The sequence below is a fragment of the Plectropomus leopardus genome, chromosome 10 (assembly GCF_026936395.1).
Source record: "Plectropomus leopardus strain MGB_pleo_1.0 chromosome 10, ASM2693639v1, whole genome shotgun sequence".
Classification (NCBI taxonomy): Eukaryota; Metazoa; Chordata; class Actinopteri; order Perciformes; family Serranidae; genus Plectropomus; species Plectropomus leopardus.
In genome coordinates this window covers 17108042-17124410 of record NC_142185.1, presented here as the reverse complement: position 1 = coordinate 17124410, position 16369 = coordinate 17108042, and the positions used below count along the sequence as shown (strand labels likewise).

At 38.1% G+C, this 16369-nt stretch overlaps 1 protein-coding gene across 2 annotated transcripts in view; it reads left to right on the top strand.

Annotated features, from left to right (window-relative positions):
- Nucleotides 1-679: 679 nt before the first annotated feature.
- Nucleotides 680-16369, top strand: part of LOC121949511 (collagen alpha-2(VI) chain-like) — a 51646-nt gene continuing 35956 nt past the window's right edge. The window contains exons 1-25 of one of the 2 annotated variants that reach the window (XM_042495218.2): nucleotides 680-838; nucleotides 3171-3326; nucleotides 3958-4568; nucleotides 5775-5795; nucleotides 5933-5998; nucleotides 6091-6144; nucleotides 6236-6280; nucleotides 6380-6406; nucleotides 6498-6524; nucleotides 6641-6685; nucleotides 6786-6839; nucleotides 7085-7147; nucleotides 9020-9082; nucleotides 9164-9217; nucleotides 9727-9762; nucleotides 9846-9908; nucleotides 10408-10470; nucleotides 11056-11118; nucleotides 12730-12792; nucleotides 12889-12939; nucleotides 13018-13116; nucleotides 15461-15523; nucleotides 15613-15648; nucleotides 15751-15796; nucleotides 15876-16028. In XM_042495218.2, coding sequence (XP_042351152.2) covers nucleotides 3176-3326; nucleotides 3958-4568; nucleotides 5775-5795; nucleotides 5933-5998; nucleotides 6091-6144; nucleotides 6236-6280; nucleotides 6380-6406; nucleotides 6498-6524; nucleotides 6641-6685; nucleotides 6786-6839; nucleotides 7085-7147; nucleotides 9020-9082; nucleotides 9164-9217; nucleotides 9727-9762; nucleotides 9846-9908; nucleotides 10408-10470; nucleotides 11056-11118; nucleotides 12730-12792; nucleotides 12889-12939; nucleotides 13018-13116; nucleotides 15461-15523; nucleotides 15613-15648; nucleotides 15751-15796; nucleotides 15876-16028 — 2017 coding nt within the window. In that variant the 5' untranslated portion in view covers nucleotides 680-838; nucleotides 3171-3175. Of the gene's footprint in view, nucleotides 839-3170; nucleotides 3336-3957; nucleotides 4569-5774; nucleotides 5796-5932; nucleotides 5999-6090; nucleotides 6145-6235; nucleotides 6281-6379; nucleotides 6407-6497; nucleotides 6525-6640; nucleotides 6686-6785; nucleotides 6840-7084; nucleotides 7148-9019; nucleotides 9083-9163; nucleotides 9218-9726; nucleotides 9763-9845; nucleotides 9909-10407; nucleotides 10471-11055; nucleotides 11119-12729; nucleotides 12793-12888; nucleotides 12940-13017; nucleotides 13117-15460; nucleotides 15524-15612; nucleotides 15649-15750; nucleotides 15797-15875; nucleotides 16029-16369 lie in introns of both variants that reach the window. The other variant, XM_042495217.2, reaches the window with a different exon arrangement.

Sequence of the window (16369 nt, the reverse complement as noted above, 5' to 3'; positions counted from 1 at the left end):
AGACGAAAGATGTACACAATGCTAATACTCCTATAGAAGTATTTGCACTTAGATTTGCCGCAGTGCATGTATGAGTAAATGAACTGTTAAGTATATGCTATGTTTAACTTCCCATAGCCCAAGGAGATGTATTTCAGTAGACTGTTTTATTTCACCGACAGTCAAAAACCCAAACAGAAAAAAAATGTAATTTAGCTGCTTGATCATCAAAGTAGGCTGATTGACTACCATTCTATAGATTAATGTAATGATTATTTAATTATCTGAAATTTTTGGATGTTTGCGGGCAGTTACATTCCAACGTGACATATCTTGTGCTGTGTAGTCTTGAGATGTAAACAGTGAGAGTGTGCAGCTCTCTCCATGTAAGGATATGAAGCAGTGGAGTTGAAGTGTTTGCAAAGCTGCTGTTTGGAGAGATTCAGTCTGTGACTCTCACATTTATTCGGTCAGTTCAGGCAGATAAATAGATCATTGCAGCATGTTGTGTTTATTCAAAGATGATTTATCATTCAGAGTTACACCTGGTGTTGTAGAGACCACGCTGTCTTTCTTGACTTTGGCTGCTATGTCAAACACCAGACGATGATCTAAACATCTACTCGCCAATGAAATTCCCCTTTGCGCGCGTGTGTGCGCACGCCCCCAGACGCGCTCGTGCGTCTGTTGAGATTAAAACGGGCGGCTCCTCGACCATGAGCTGACCCTGACTGAATCCGCTGATATGGGAGTTTGCTGATTGAGATGATTATCTGTAGTTTACAGTTTCTGGAAACTTTGAATTTCCTGACAGTCTTGAGTCGCAGCTCACAGAAGATTTGAGTCTGCTGTTCTCGTGGTGAGTGCGCTTTATTTTAACTTTTGTTTCCCCTTTAAAGGTTTAGTGAGGTGTAGGGTGTGAGGCATCGACCAGATAAGCAGCTCAAATTATGAAGCAATTGGTCTTCTGTGTATGTGTACTTTTCTTCAAAGCTGAGTTTGTTTTTGGTAGAAAACTAAACTGAGCGTAAAGTGGACACCTTGTGGGGGATAGTGAAACTTCAAACAGTAGAGTAAAAGTATGAGCGCTCCAATGTAAACCTACAAAAAGCAGCAAAAGTGAAAGAACTCATTATTCGAAATGGCCACCTTCAGAGTTGTATATTACTTAAATGTTATTGTCAGTAGTGAAGGAACTTCAGATCTCTACTTAAGGAAAAGTAATAATATCACACTGTAAAAATGTGCCTAATCTGTTACAAGTAGAAGCCCTGCATTGAAAATGTTTAAAAAGTAAAAGTATGTAAATATATTCAGGATAATTTAGTGAAATAAAAGTATCCATCATTCAGAATAACCACTTTCAGAGTATTTTATTTTATATTAAAGTCAGTGGTGGAAGAGGTATTCATACCCTTTGCTTTAGTGAAATACCGCACTGTAAAAAAAGAAGGGAAAAAAAAAGACTACTTTGTTAATAGAAGTCCTTCATTGAATATGTTACCTAAGTAGGTTAAGTAAAAGTAAGTATAATCAGGAAAATTCACTTTAAAGAAAAAGTACTGTGAGCAGAAAAATGTCCCCTGTGATTGCTTATTTCATAACAAAACTGCACATTTTATAAGCTCCTTATTTTATGTTTTTTGAATGTGTAAAGTAAAAAGTAACTAAAGCGTTCAGATAAATGAAGTACAACAAAACGTGCAATATTTCCCCGTGATATGTTTGTGGATTATGCAGAGTTGTAGTCTAAAGTATAATTTTAACAAGACTTGAGCACAAATACCTCCAATTTGTACCTAAGTACAGTACTTTAGTTAATGTACTTAGTTACATTCCACAACTCATAATGGTATTACACCACATGCATTAGTGTAGAAGCAGCAGTGTTGGAAAGTAAATAAGTAGATTTACTTGACTGTTTTTTTTTCTGCTACTTAATATTTCTGCTCCACTACATCACAGAGGAAAACATTTTACTTTTTGCTCCCCCTACATTGATTTCATATTTCTGGTTACCATTGGTAGATTTTGATTAATAATACAAAATATAATGAACAAATAGATTATTATATAATGCATATTAAGATAAAACTTTATCAAGCCCAAAGGGAAATTGCATCGACCATGCATGTTGTTGTTGTCGTTATCATTATAATGATCTTGTATATGTATTGTGTTTATTACTAACAAGAACTAATATTAAGAAATCAACACAGAAACAGCTAACAAACAATAATAAATAACAAACAATGAAAAATGATATGTGCAATACACTAGGAGGATTTTTAGCTCTTTTGGGTGGTGTCTTATGGGTTGCTGCTTATGTTGCCTATAGAAAGATCAGCCACTGAGGCAAAGTATACAAAGTAGTTAAAATGAGGTTCAACTTGTAGATGTAAACTAGGTAAAGTGAGTAATTATTGTTGTTTAATAAATGTAATACAGTGAAAAGTAGAATATTTACCCCTGAGACATATTTGAGTATAAACCAACATTCAAAGGAAATACTCAAAGTACAAGTACCTCCAAATAGTAGTATGTACCTCCAAATAGTAGTAAATGTACTTACATTCCACTAGTGTACAACAGCACGGCTATCACATATTTGATTTCCTTCAGTGAACTTTGATCTATTTTGTGAAGCCCAGCTGTGCATTGGGGTGGCACTAAACCAACAGTGTAATTCGTGTTTTTGTTGATGTTGTGTTGTAGAGATTTTCTGCTTTTAGGAAAAGTAAACCTCACCTACTGTACAGCACACCCTTGTCCTATCAGCTGGCATCAGACAGTACTTTACAGTACAGATGTTTTCCCTCCTCACACAAAATCTTATCTAGGACCTGTGAGTTTTTTTATATGCTTTTTTTTAAAAATCATTTTTCTTGATATGAAATGTTGTGGGAACCACCTTTATGCATGTCAAATCGCCAAAGAGTTTGGGATGCAGCTGAAAAAAAAAATCCATTTCAGCTACAATTTTAAATATTGTCTTCTTTTATCCACAGTGTAGTTATTCACTGACATTGTTTAAAGCAGCGATAAACATTCCTAAGCTCTGTGGAGACGCCTTCTGTTAGGACTCACTTGTTTGACAGCTATTTCCTGCATTTACAGGGCACGTTGGCGTTAACAGTAATCCTGTCTTCTCCTCCGTATTGTTTTTTTTTTTTTTTTTTTTATTTTTCCAGGAAAAATGGCGATGATTTCAGGGTTCATCTTCCTGTGCCTTCTCCACGCTGCAATCCCTCAAGGTCTAAGACCTCGCGGACCCAGGCCGGTACCTGGGCGAGGGGACAGTCCAGGACCGACTCCACCTCCGCTCCCTCCCCTACCCAGTCCTGAAGGTTGTAAGAGTGAGTTCCATTATTTTCATTCTAGCTCAGTGGAATAAGATGATTATTTTTTAAAGAATTGACACATGTATTCAGTAGTGGATACCTGTTCATGTATTCAGGTCCTTAAGAAAAAGTAGAAATATCACCTTTTAAAAATACTCCATCATTCAAAATATTTTTTAGGGGCTGTATGTTATGTATTTAAGAGGGAGGAGGGGTTGGTGGGGAAGGCACATCAAATACATTTTAAGCACAGGGGAGGGATTTAAGTTTGTTTTATTTGTCTCTTAGGGGGAGGACATACAACTTTAAATGGTTGTATTTGTATTTTTTTCAACTTCCCTTTGAACTCAGAAGGACCCTTAAGTGTTGGAGTTGGAATCTTGTGATTTCTTTAAAAAATGTATATAAAGGACTAAAGTAACTTTAAAATAAAGGTAGTGGATTAGAATTACAATACACATATCTGAAATTTAGTGGAGCAATAGAATAAAGAAAATACTTACTACTTCTTTTGCGAACATACTTTGTCTCTATTCACCACTGCATGTTTTACATTTGTAATTTGCCTCTTGTGCTGCAAAGTAAGTTCAACAAAGCAGTAATGATATTTACACTTTGTCGATGTTCTCTCCTCCAGGCGGCATAATCCCCTGTCCTGTCAAGCTGTTTTTCACACTCGACACCTCAGAGTCCATCGCTTTACAGGAGGCCCCTCCTGGGAGCTTGGTGAAGAAAGTTAAGGAGTTCACCAAGATGTTTGCCCAGGAGCTGAAGGATGAGCTGTACAAGGACCGTGTCTGGATCTACTGGTCCATCGGAGGCCTGAACTTCTCAGAGACGCAACACGTTTTCAGTCAGTTCACAAACAAGGAGAACTTTATCAGGGCCCTCAATGGGATTGTATACGAGGGCAAGGGCACTTTCACCGACTGCGCCTTGGAAAGAGTGGCGACCCACATGACCCAGCACTCCTCAGGGACGAAGTCTGTGCTCTTCTCTGTGTTCATTACTGATGGACATGTGACAGGAAGTCCATGTGGAGGGATAAAGGCAGCGGCAGAGAAAGCCCGAGAGAAAGGGATCCAAATTTTCTCAGTGGCAGCGTCCAGGAGCATCAATGAATTAGGATTGAAAGAAATAGCCAGCACTCCCTATGAACTGTACCGTGATGATTACGTAGTTGTGGACATCATTGGTGGGAAACCAGAAATAGAGTCCAAATCCATCAATCGTATCATAAAAGCCATGGTGATCTGAAATCTTTTTCCTTTCTTACCATAAATGCCTATATTCTAATTAGGGCTGGGCAATATACTGATAATATATCATGATGTCGCACTAGGTATTATCAGTGATTTAGGATATTGTAATAACGATGTGAAGTGATTTGTTTTCCTGGCTTTAAAGGCTGCATTACAGTAAAATGATTTTAAGATAATTTTCTGAACTTACCAGACTGATGTAGCTGTTCGGTTTTTCGTCTTTTTACAAAGGATGTCAAGGGAACCGGAACTTTAGTACCAAGTCAACGCCAAAATTCTGAAGATGTGGTGGTGCTCATTTTTCTGCACTACCCAAAGTACCAGGGATGCAGTTATTCCAGACCTGGTGGGGCAGCAAATACACCTACAAATGTTCTCGTCTGTGATTAAATGCCAAAGGACAAAGAATAATTCCTAACGATACGGAAGAACACTTTCGCCATCAGGCTGATGAAGGGCTGAGCGTCTGTTCTGTGCTTTAGGATTGTGTCTTTTTTTTTTTTTTTTTTTTTTAAGTAGAAAATGTTGCTGCACTTGTCACTGTCATTTTTTTTTACCCAACTGTCCAATAAGTGGATGTGGGGTGGGACAAATAAAACCAACTGTCACACCTGACATGTACAAGTGTTGAAACAACAGAAAATGATAGAAATAACTTAATATACTGTTGGCTTAATCTTAATGTTTCTTGCCCATAAACTCTCATCATAAGACAAGTACTTTGCTCTCAAGCAGTTTATCAGGGATTAATTTTAAAATTCAAATTAATTTTAATTGATTTTTTTTATTATTTAGAAAAAAAATATTAAGTGTATGTTTAGGTGCATGGAATTTATTCTTTTGGTTTTTTCCCCTGGTATCAAATTGGTTAAGGAGAATTATTGAATTTCACTGATATTGGTATTAATTGCTAAATTTTTGGTATTTTGACATGCCTACTTTTTTACTCATTTAGTCATTAAATTCACATTACTGATAAGTATTAACAAAAAAATCAACTGTTCAAATATTTTGTTAAATCACAAATAGTCAACTCCACAATATTGTTGTAATATTGATATTTAGGTGTTTAGTCAAAAAAGATGTGATATTTGTTTTTTTTTCATATTGCCCAGCCCTAAAATCAAAATCAGATTTATATTACATTATCACTGCCAGGTACTTTTCACTAACAGTTGTTCTTTCTTTACAGAAATATCAAGCCTATTTACAGGTAAGAAAGACTATAATTATTGTCTATGTGTGTTATTGACAAGACTAGCAATTAAAAAAAGGGATACATTTCGGCTCTCTTGTTTTTTTATGTTTCCTTGTATTACTACATTTAATATTGTTTTATTATCTCTGTAGTGTTATGAACATCAGTGCTTGGAGAAGCCTGGACTCCCTGGACCAAAAGGCCATCGAGGTCTGAAAGTGAGTGTCAAAAAACAAAACCAACAACACAAAAACAATATCTCTGCTCATACCAAAGATTGTTAAGTGTCAATATTTCTACTTATTTCTAGGGTATAAAAGGAGACAGGGGTCGTCCTGGGCCAAGTGGAGAAAAGGGTAGACGGGTAAGTAGAAGTTAGCATCGTCATTACATTTGAAATTCCATAAAATAATATTGTATCATTTTAATGCTGAATGTGATTTATTGTATTACAGGGTGATCCTGGCATTGAAGGTCCAATTGGAGGACCCGGTCCCAAGGTTTGCTGAGGCCTGCTCATTGATGATCTTGTGTGTTACACCATTAACTAAGTTGTCATTCTTTATCCCAATAACATGTCCTTCTGTGCTCTGATATAGGGAGAGGTTGGTTTAAAAGGTGATAAGGTAAGAGATCAATCTTTATATCCCTGCTATGTGGTCCATCTGTTAGATTGAATGAAATGTTGGGATTAATAGCTCTGCTTTACCTCGACAGGGTGAACTAGGAACAAGTGGAGCCAAGGTAAATAACAGTATTATTGTTACGCTTACACAAATTTGAAATTTTCTGCATGTGACACTGTCAGTGTTTGCGTGCTGTAGTTAATTTGCTGTCATCACTGACGTCCAAATACTCAGGGTGTGGCAGGAGTACCTGGCAAAAATGGAACTGACGGTCAGAAGGTGAGTCTTCATACGACAAAGTAAAATAAACAGTACAGTACCATGACTCTGATATGTTCAGTATACTGATATGATGTTATTGTCCATGTGAAATTTTCAGGGTAAAATTGGCCGAATTGGAGCTCCTGGTTGCAAAGGTGATCCAGGAGACAAGGTACATCTAGTTGTTATATTAAATTATTTTCCACATGTTGCTCTCAAGGTGCAGTTGTTCAATGTTAAATATTTTTGACTGAGGCGAGAAACATTTTGTTTGGTTATTATAATAATAAGTCCAATTCTACTGTAACAATCTTATATAATCTATATATAAATGGCTTAGTAGTTTTACAAGCCATCAGTCATATAGCTATAAAGATTTGTTGTACGACTGTATCATTTTGTTTCTGTCTCTAAAAGGGACCAGACGGTTACCATGGAGAAGTTGGGGAGACTGGACCACCTGGTGATGATGGAGAAAAAGTTTGTATTAAACTAAAACTATGATCTTTTTCCTTTTTTACTTATCTGCAAAAAAACCCAAACAAAACCCCCAAAAATACATGACAAGGCCTTTACATACATGGGGCGTAAAACAACATGAAAATGTGAAATTCCTGCCTGTGGATATTTCACATCAAAACTATTTATAGATGCAGTGACTGAATTTGTGACAGTTGTTACATTTGTTAAAAAAAAAAGGTTTGAATAGATTTTAGCCAGCTCATTTTTCAAAAAAAACCCCTGATGTATTCAGTGTCATTCTGTGTTGATGACTTTGTCTTCCACCTCCTCAAACCCCAAAGGATATTTTTGGTACATCCCATTTTACAAAAGAGGAAAGAAAGAGAAGGAAAGTCCCACTGCCTCATACAGAAGCTAGGGCTCGAAGAAAATAGAAATTTTGTATATGTACTGGTGCACGTGACATTTAAAATTACATGCACCTAAATGTTTTTAACCTGCACCTTTTTTTTTACTGCACCATTGGGTCTATTGGTCCACATTTGTCTGCAGTTTAGCTACAGCTGGGGCTGGGTCAAACTGAAGATATAGCAGGTATTGTAAAGTAAAACTTGTTCTTATACTCAAGAGTTTCTTATATTCTAATTTTATTAAATGTTATGAAAATTGTATTATTTCATGATCATATGTAGAGCTGAGAATGACATGCACTACTCAAATTAGAGTGCATTACCTTGCATATGCACGGGATATCACAAGCCCTGAGAAGCTGAAGCTCTATCATGGCCAGTTCCAAACATAATTTAGGATGTCATATAATATTTTGTAGTAATAATTTTATAATACAGTGCAATGTAATACAGGGTGTTAGGAAACACAAATGATCGACAAGTCCATCTTTGTCATGAAGTGATGGTTATACTGCACAACATGATTGACTGATGTCTCTTTATTAAGGGTACAAAAGCTCAGAAGAATTGACCTTGCTTTGAAAAACAATGATGCCACTTCGTTTAATATTTACTTTTTGTGTGAAAGCGCTCATGACAATAACATTTCAAAAAATATATAGGCATGCAAATTAATTGTTAACAAAAAACTCCCTTGGTGTGTAAAGCCCATGCTCGCTGGTCTATGAGGATGTATATAGGTAGAGACAGCAGTGCTTCTGAGCTAATGCTAACATGTACGCTAACATTTTCTCAGCAATAAACAAATGGAATGTCAAAAGTCTTATAGGCATGTAGTCATAAAGCAAAGAATTTGACAAATTAAAGGGGTTAGTACAGCTCATTCTGAGGGGGACATCTATGTTTTAATCAAATATCACAGAAATCCATCTGAAGATTCTTGCAGCGTTTCACTCAGAACCATAAATGTCAACCAGCTGATGGCGCTAGATGAAAAGTCAGAATCGTCAAACTCGGTAGGATTCATCCTCCGGGTAACATGAATGAGATTTTAACGCAAATTATTCAGTTGTTGACACATTTAAGTCTCGACCAAAGTGGTGAACCAACGAACCAAGCCTGCTAATGTGAAATAAAATTGTGCAATATTGGTGTCTTTTTAAACTATTATTGTCAGACAGAACAAATTTCAAAGGATGGCACACTGCTAAAGGCATTGATTCATTTATATTTACTTTTGGATGTATTACAATGAAATTTGGTGTCTGTTTTGGTGCTCAGAGGATCAATCCGAAAGACTCTAGTGATGCTCTGACTTTTTATCTTGCTTCATTAACAGGCCAGAATTTTCACAACAGGATGAATCTAAAACTAGAAAATACAAACCGTTACATTATTTCAGGGGTCATGTAGACTTATAGATGTTTCAAATGTGCATCAGTTAATGATTTCAGTCATGTCTATTTCTTTGTTTGTTAAGGGTGACCCAGGTATTCCTGGAAAACAAGGTCCCAATGGCCCTCCGGGTGATCAAGGACCAAAGGTAAACTTCAAATTAAAACACAACATCACACAATAAAGATTTCCTTACTGATAAAAAGAATAAAAAATCTCTGTTTGTTAGGGTGAAGATGGAAATCCTGGAAATCCAGGCCCACCAGGAGAAAAAGGACCTCCGGTATGAAATACCTTTTCTTTGTCATCATAGTTACTGTGTGTTTTCGTGTGTTACAGTGAATTCAGATTTCATTACTGCCTACGTCATTTACGCTAAAAGGTCAAAGGTCCCTGTGTATATTTATTGCATCCATACTCTTGCTAGCATGTTTGCAAGTCACACTACGAGTTGTGTTGGTACAACTGAAGCTGTCCACAATACAAAATGATGGACAGTCACATAACAATTTGTCCAAATCTTTGAAAAGTGGGCAAGATATAGAGGGTTAGTGCACGGACACCGTCCTTCATTGATGACATTGTCATTATCGGAGACAAATTAGGACCCATTGGCTCAACAGGTGGTTTATGAAATAGGATTACAATGTAACTTGGTGGTCTGTTACACTTGTATGTAATGCTGTTAACTTGTGATCAGATCTCCTCAGACTCATGTTAAAACCAGGTGTAAACAAGCTCACTGTTACACTCACTGTTACACTGCTGAAGTAAAACTATTGACTCTTGCAGGGGCTTCCTGGTAAAGATGGACCACGAGGCGAAGGGGTATTCAAACACTTCAAAAAATATTTATCGTCCTGAGAATTTTTCATAGCTTCTTAAAGATATTGTTAAATAAATATTAACAGGGAAGAAGAGGAGACCCTGGAATAAAGGGAGGACAAGGACCTGATGGGCCGAAAGGGGAGAAGGTAAGTTCAGCGCTTTTATTCAGTATTCAGTAAGATTTATATTTTTATTTCTGTCTTTAGAGCAGATTTGTTGGATTAAGAACAGTTGCGTTTTTTCATGACATGACCAACCTGCCAAAGCTGCAATAAATACAGTACAACACAATTTCATCAGAACTTCGAAGTGTAATGTGTTAAAGAGAGCTGCTGCTGCTGCTAAACTGAGAGCCAAATAACATATTGTGAAACACTAACAAATCGCCGTGGACTCTGTTGACCTTACAAGAGAATTCAACAGCGTGAGAGAGACGAGGCCCCTGAGGTCCAGTTCCCTCTGCGGGGGATTTACTCTTCCAGAGAAAGATCATAAACACTCCCTTGCCCAGTGTTGCTATGGGGCATTTCCTAAGAAATTGTTAGTGAAATTCTTCCCATGCTCCGCTGAAATAGAATTATTTGTATACATTAGTGCATGATTAATGATGTGACGCAAATTCTGACACTTTCATTTATTTCCAAGGGAGAACGAGGGCCACAGGGAGGCAGAGGCCGGCCAGGAGAGAACGGACTGAAGGGCGCAAAGGTGAGGGCGATCATGATGAGGGGGGATTTTGCCAGAGGGATGATTCAGCAGCTACCTAAGAACTCAGCAAGTCTTTCTCAGACCCCCAGTACTGGAGTCCCGCCTCCATGTTCTGGGTGTGCTGCCAAAATAACCTGAGCTGAGCTGAGCTTGTTTTAAAAAAAACCCACATCATCCAGTAAAAGTATTGTTTGTGTATATTTATACTATGTATATAGTATATATATATATACATTCATTCATACTTCAGCTGTCATGGGGTGAGAAGCAGGGTACACCCTGGACACATGTAGACCTGTAGACAGCACATTGACACAAATTAACCTGACTCCTCTTTGGAATGTTGGAGGAAGCTGGAGAACCTGGAGAGAACCCATGCAGACACGGGGAGAACATGAAGAGTCTGCACCGAAGGGCATCCAGACCCGGGGTTGAACCGGGGACTCTCTTGTTGTGAGGCGACAGTGCTGACCACTACACCACTGTGCCGCCCTTCATATCAACATGAGCAAGCTTATTTATAGTATGTGGGCTGGAGTAAAGGATGTCCTGTAATGATGTTTTCTCTCTGACTTTCTTTTCCAGGGAGACCAAGGACTGCCAGGACCGAGGGGTCAGCCAGGAGAACAAGGGGCCGCTGGAGGAAATGTGAGGGTTTTTTTCATATTGTGTTTTATCCTATTCAGCTTTACAGAAGTTCTGTATTCTGGACCAAAAAAAAGAGATACTTATTTGTTGGTCGATTACTAAAACAAACAAAAATAAAACACACACACAAAGGGGGGTTCAGGTTGCTTTATGGGACTTTATCCCTCAAGCAAAACTCCATATATTTCCTCTTACCTGTAGTGCTGTTTATCAGTCTAGATAGTTTTGATGTGAGTCGTGAGTGTTGGCGATATCGTTCTCAGAGATGTTTGCCTTTTCATCAGCATAATGTAGATAGATGGCAATCAGCTTGTGGTGCTCAAAGCATCAAAAAATACATTTGAAAAACTCAACAACAATATGTCTTGCCAGAAATCATGACCTGGTTCCTCAGGATAATCCACAGACCTTGCTGTGAGCAGTTTCATGTACGAACTATTTTATATTAGGGCAAAACATGCAAAAGGCCAGACCCAACAGAAAATGCATGTCTTTGTTGTGTGTTTGAGTTTCTTTAAAGGTCAATTTGTCTCTCTTTGAGATATATTTTTCTTTTTTTTCTTTTGTTTTGAACAATTATTTTTACTTATTTTTGACACAACTTGCAGTTATACAAGATATATGAACAACAAGAAGACAGAAGTATGGCTAAACCATTGGGGTGCAGTAAAATATTTTCCATCAGATATTTGTCTTTTGTGGTTTCTTTGCATCTCTTTGTGGTCAGTTTGAGTTTCTTTCTATTTAGTACCTTAGTACTAATTTGAGTGACATTTTGCAGGTAAAGGTCAAGGGGCCGCTGACGCTTTGGGCCCCTGTGCCTGAGCCCAGTAAGTCAATTTAGTAATCCAGCCATGCTTCTACCCATCTACACCTGTCAACTGTATTACCATGTAGAAGGAATTGTACATCTGCTCATGGAGGAGAGGCTCGTGACCATGCGAGTAAACATTTATGGCATCCTTCTTGGCTGAGCTAGCATAGTTGAGTCGGCAGGAGATGCACGCTACGTGTTTGGTATAAAGAAAATTGTTGGTTTACATGAAACTGCTGATACAGAGGAATGTTGATTATCATGAGTGAGCGGGTCATGAATTCGGTAAAGAGGTATTGTGTTGAATTTTTTTAATTGTATTTCCTGGCACTTTTGAGTACCACAAGCAGAGTGCCATGTAGCTCTATTGCTTTCAAGAGAAGGCAGACATCTCTACTGCTGATATCTCCGACACTTGGCAACTCACACCAAAACAATTTAATTTTGATAAATAGCACTACAGGTAAGAGGAAAATATATTATTATTTTTTTCACAGGTAACCCGACCCCTTAAGATTTCAGTGTGAAAAGATTAATTACTGCAGTGTGTCCAAAAAATCGACAGTGACTGTCGGCCTGCAAGTTACATATGAGATGTGAAGCTCAGACTCAGTGTCATCCAGGAGGGGATGACACATTTTCTCTAATTTGTTGGCAGCCCTACGATGTATAAATCTGAGTTTCTTTAGTTAAAGTTGATGTTTATAATGTTTAAATAATTGATTCTATGTTTTGAGTAGACTTTTATCAAAAATAGGTAATGCAGCTTTTACTAAAAGTTTCTTCTGTGGTTCCAGGGCACCATGGGGAATCCTGGAGATCCTGGACCAAGGGGCGACCCTGGGCCCCCTGGACCAATAGTGAGCAAAAACCTTTCAGTTCATCACTTTCACCATGGCATCATGTAAACTGCTCAGGCAATTTGTGATTTCCTTTTTTTTATTTCTCGTCTAAAGGGTGACAAAGGAAGGGCGGGATTCAACTATCCTGGGGCGAGAGGATCCACGGTAAGGTTTTTTGGTTTACCTCACACAATTTCTGCCCATGTTTCTTGCTTGAGTCTGAAGTAACTCTGATCTTTACAGGGAGACCGAGGTGATCCGGGTAGAAGAGGACCCAGAGGAAGCAGGGGTGAATGTGGTGCCAAAGGAGAGCCTGGAGATAAAGGACCAATAGGAGAAACTGTAAGATTTATAACAAAATGTTTTAAATCTATTATTTTTTCAATCAGTTGATTATTCTAGCGACTAATTTATCCATTATTCTACTGTTTATTATTTTAGTACTCCCTTAATGTAACAATTGATAAAAAAAAATCAAAAACTTGTTTCAGTAATATTTGAATAGTTTTATTCAATCATCTTCTCTTAAAAATAGTGATAATAGAAGCATTTTTTAAAATTTGTCTATCTTCCGTGTCAATACTGTGTTACATTGTTGCTGCTGATGATGGTGATGATGATAATAATAATAGTAATAATAAAAGACCCTTTTAATCAGTGGGCTCCTCAGCAAAATACTGTATCTCAAATTCAAAAGCATTACTGTGCAGTCCTGTAGCAGACCTTGCTACTGCTACTATCTTGATTTGAAACTTAAAGTGGTCATGACATGTACTTATTTCATCACTGGAGTAATGTGCAGTTTAAATAAGTATTTTTCATCAGTGTGGGAAATAGCAGGGAAATAAATGGAAACCACCACTCTCTCAATTCTCTTCCATACTCCCTGTGTCCATGGTGGGGGGAATATAAAAATGCAGAAGTAAAATCTGAGGTTCCAAAAACAGCCAGCGATAATGTGATGGATGACGTGAAATAAAACACACACAATCATTCCCAAGAGATCATGTGACACAAGCTGGACAGATTTGGAGGTTTGTTCATGAAGGCCCATATAAACATAAACCATAATCAACAACTAATAGCATCTGTGTGGTTGCACAGTTTAAGATTTTTGGTTGAGTAATTCGTACCTCCCACATGGTGCTGAGTTGTTAAGAAATGCCTCGTAAGACACATTAAAATAAATTAGTTGTGGTTTTGTGGTTTGTCTTCTGCAGAAAAATGTTTGGGGTTATTCAGACAAGAAAAAAGTTTCTTCCAAAGAAATGCAAAATTAGTCACTTCCACTGAAAAATGCTTCCTGCTCAGGGGCAACCAGGTGAGAGACGACCCAGTATTTGCAAACAAAATGGCTTATGTGAAAGTCCTGTTATAAAGCTAAGTTGATGGTTGTCCTTGTGCGTTTTTAAGCCGGTATACAACAATCCTGAGGCTTTCGTAGTTCTGCATATCACATAGACTATGCCGCAGGCTATTATATTAAGCTATGCAGATAGCCCTTATTTTTTTTGCCTAGCTGTTTACAACAGACATCTGTCTGAGATTACACTGCAGTAAAACTGCTGTGAATTTGATGTCCACAGCACTGAATTATAACTTTTGAAAGCTCAACATCAGCACATCGTTCCAAAAACAATGTCCCAGGTCCTTAGGATAATGCACAGATCCCGCTGTGACCAGTTTCCATCGGGACTGTTTCTTCCGTAGAAAGAAGCTCCAAAGAAAACTTCACAGGAAGCTCTGTGGATTGTCTAGAGTACATGAGATGTCGTTTCTGGAAAGAGATGTTGGAATTGTTTTTTTAAAAAGTACATTTTAAGCTCTTTATCCTCCACAAAAGAAGTTTCTTTCGTCTCTTGTATTGGGATTGCGATTGAAATCTTAGACACACAGTAAAACCTCAGCTGATGAAACAGAAAATATATGCAATGTGTAGTTGGAAACTAAGTGTAAATGTCTTTTTGAAATTTGGGTGAAATTACCCTTCTCCATTCTTGACCCATGTCTCTCTTTGGCAATTTTTGAACGTTTGTTTTTGCAAAGTCAGACTGCTTTCTTTCCCTTTCCTGTTGTTCCTTCTTTTCTTTTTTGAAACCCAGATTTCCCATTATTGAGGGAAGACATGGCAGTGTACTTTGGTGCTCTAGCAGCATAAGCAGTTGCTCACTCAGCTCTAGCTGCATTTAGAGATCAATACTACTGCAGGAGGGCAAAATATTATTTTGTGCCTTTAAAGGGCAAGAGGGGCTTCAGAGAGCTTTCACTTTTATAATGAGTTCAGTCTTTCAACAAATTTATTCATCCACTTTTAATTTAGTTATGGCACTAATTACTTAGAAGTAAAAAATTACAAACATTACCACACTTTTCATTCCATACTTTTGGAGCCCCCCCATGATGGGGGCCCTTGGTAATAACTACCGCTTTCCCGCCCACTACAACATCCCTGATCATCTTGCGTACAGTGCTACTTGTCATTTTATGACCTGCCTGCCTGAATCCAGTAATATTTTCGAATAACAATACACATGTAAATGGAGTAGTGTGTTTTGGAACATTTTGCTAGTCTACTGCAGAAAAAATGTGTGCCGTTAATCAGATGAAGACCATAAAAAAAAACCCTTCCAAAGAAATTCAGCTTTTTGCAGATAGATGAGTCACTTCCACTGAAAAATGTTTGCAGGGGGATCCAGGTCAGCCAGGAGGGCCAGGAGAGAGAGGACCCAGAGGAGAACCTGGACCTGATGTGAGCAACAGTAGAACCACACAAATAATGACTTGACCATGCACAACAATTTGAGATCCAATTGCACTGCTGTGTCTTTGTGTTTGCAGGGGGATCCAGGACTAATAGGTGATCCAGGGCTCAATGTGAGTCAACTTTTAAAAGCTGTACTGTTTTTTAAATAGAATACTATGTTAATAAGAATAACTCGGTTGCATTACTTCTGACATGCACACCTGTCACTGCAGGACTGTGATGTCATGACTTACATCAGGGAGACGTGCGGCTGTTGTGGTAAATATCATAGATCAAACACAGCTTCATCGTTAAGAATCTCTCAGCATGCTGATCCTGTTCTTGCCTTTTGTTTCAGACTGTGAAAAGCACTGTGGGGCTCTGGACATCGTATTTGTAATAGATAGCTCTGAGAGTGTTGGGCTGACAAACTTCACCCTGGAAAAGAACTTTGTTATCAACACCATCAACAGGCTGGGATCCATGGCCAGCGACCCTGCATCATCAACCGGTACAGTCGAGCAAAAACACAGCAGACATCTCTGCAAATCCTTTTGCAGACACAGTTTTTCAAGTGCCAAGAAGTAAAGATTGCCATAAAAGATTGACCATTTCCAAAAAGTGAATCACTTAATCCACCATTGAATATAAGATTAGAGCCATGTTTGCGTTGGCCGTACAGTAACTACAGTAAGTGTCAGTGTTGCATATTTTTATGTCTGCACCAGCGATGGCTGAGGCTATAGGCATTATGTTTTGGGGTTGTCTTGGATATACATACGCATGCATGTCTGTCCGTTTGTCCGGCCCATTCTTGCAAATGTGATATCTCAAGAATGTCTTGAGAGAATA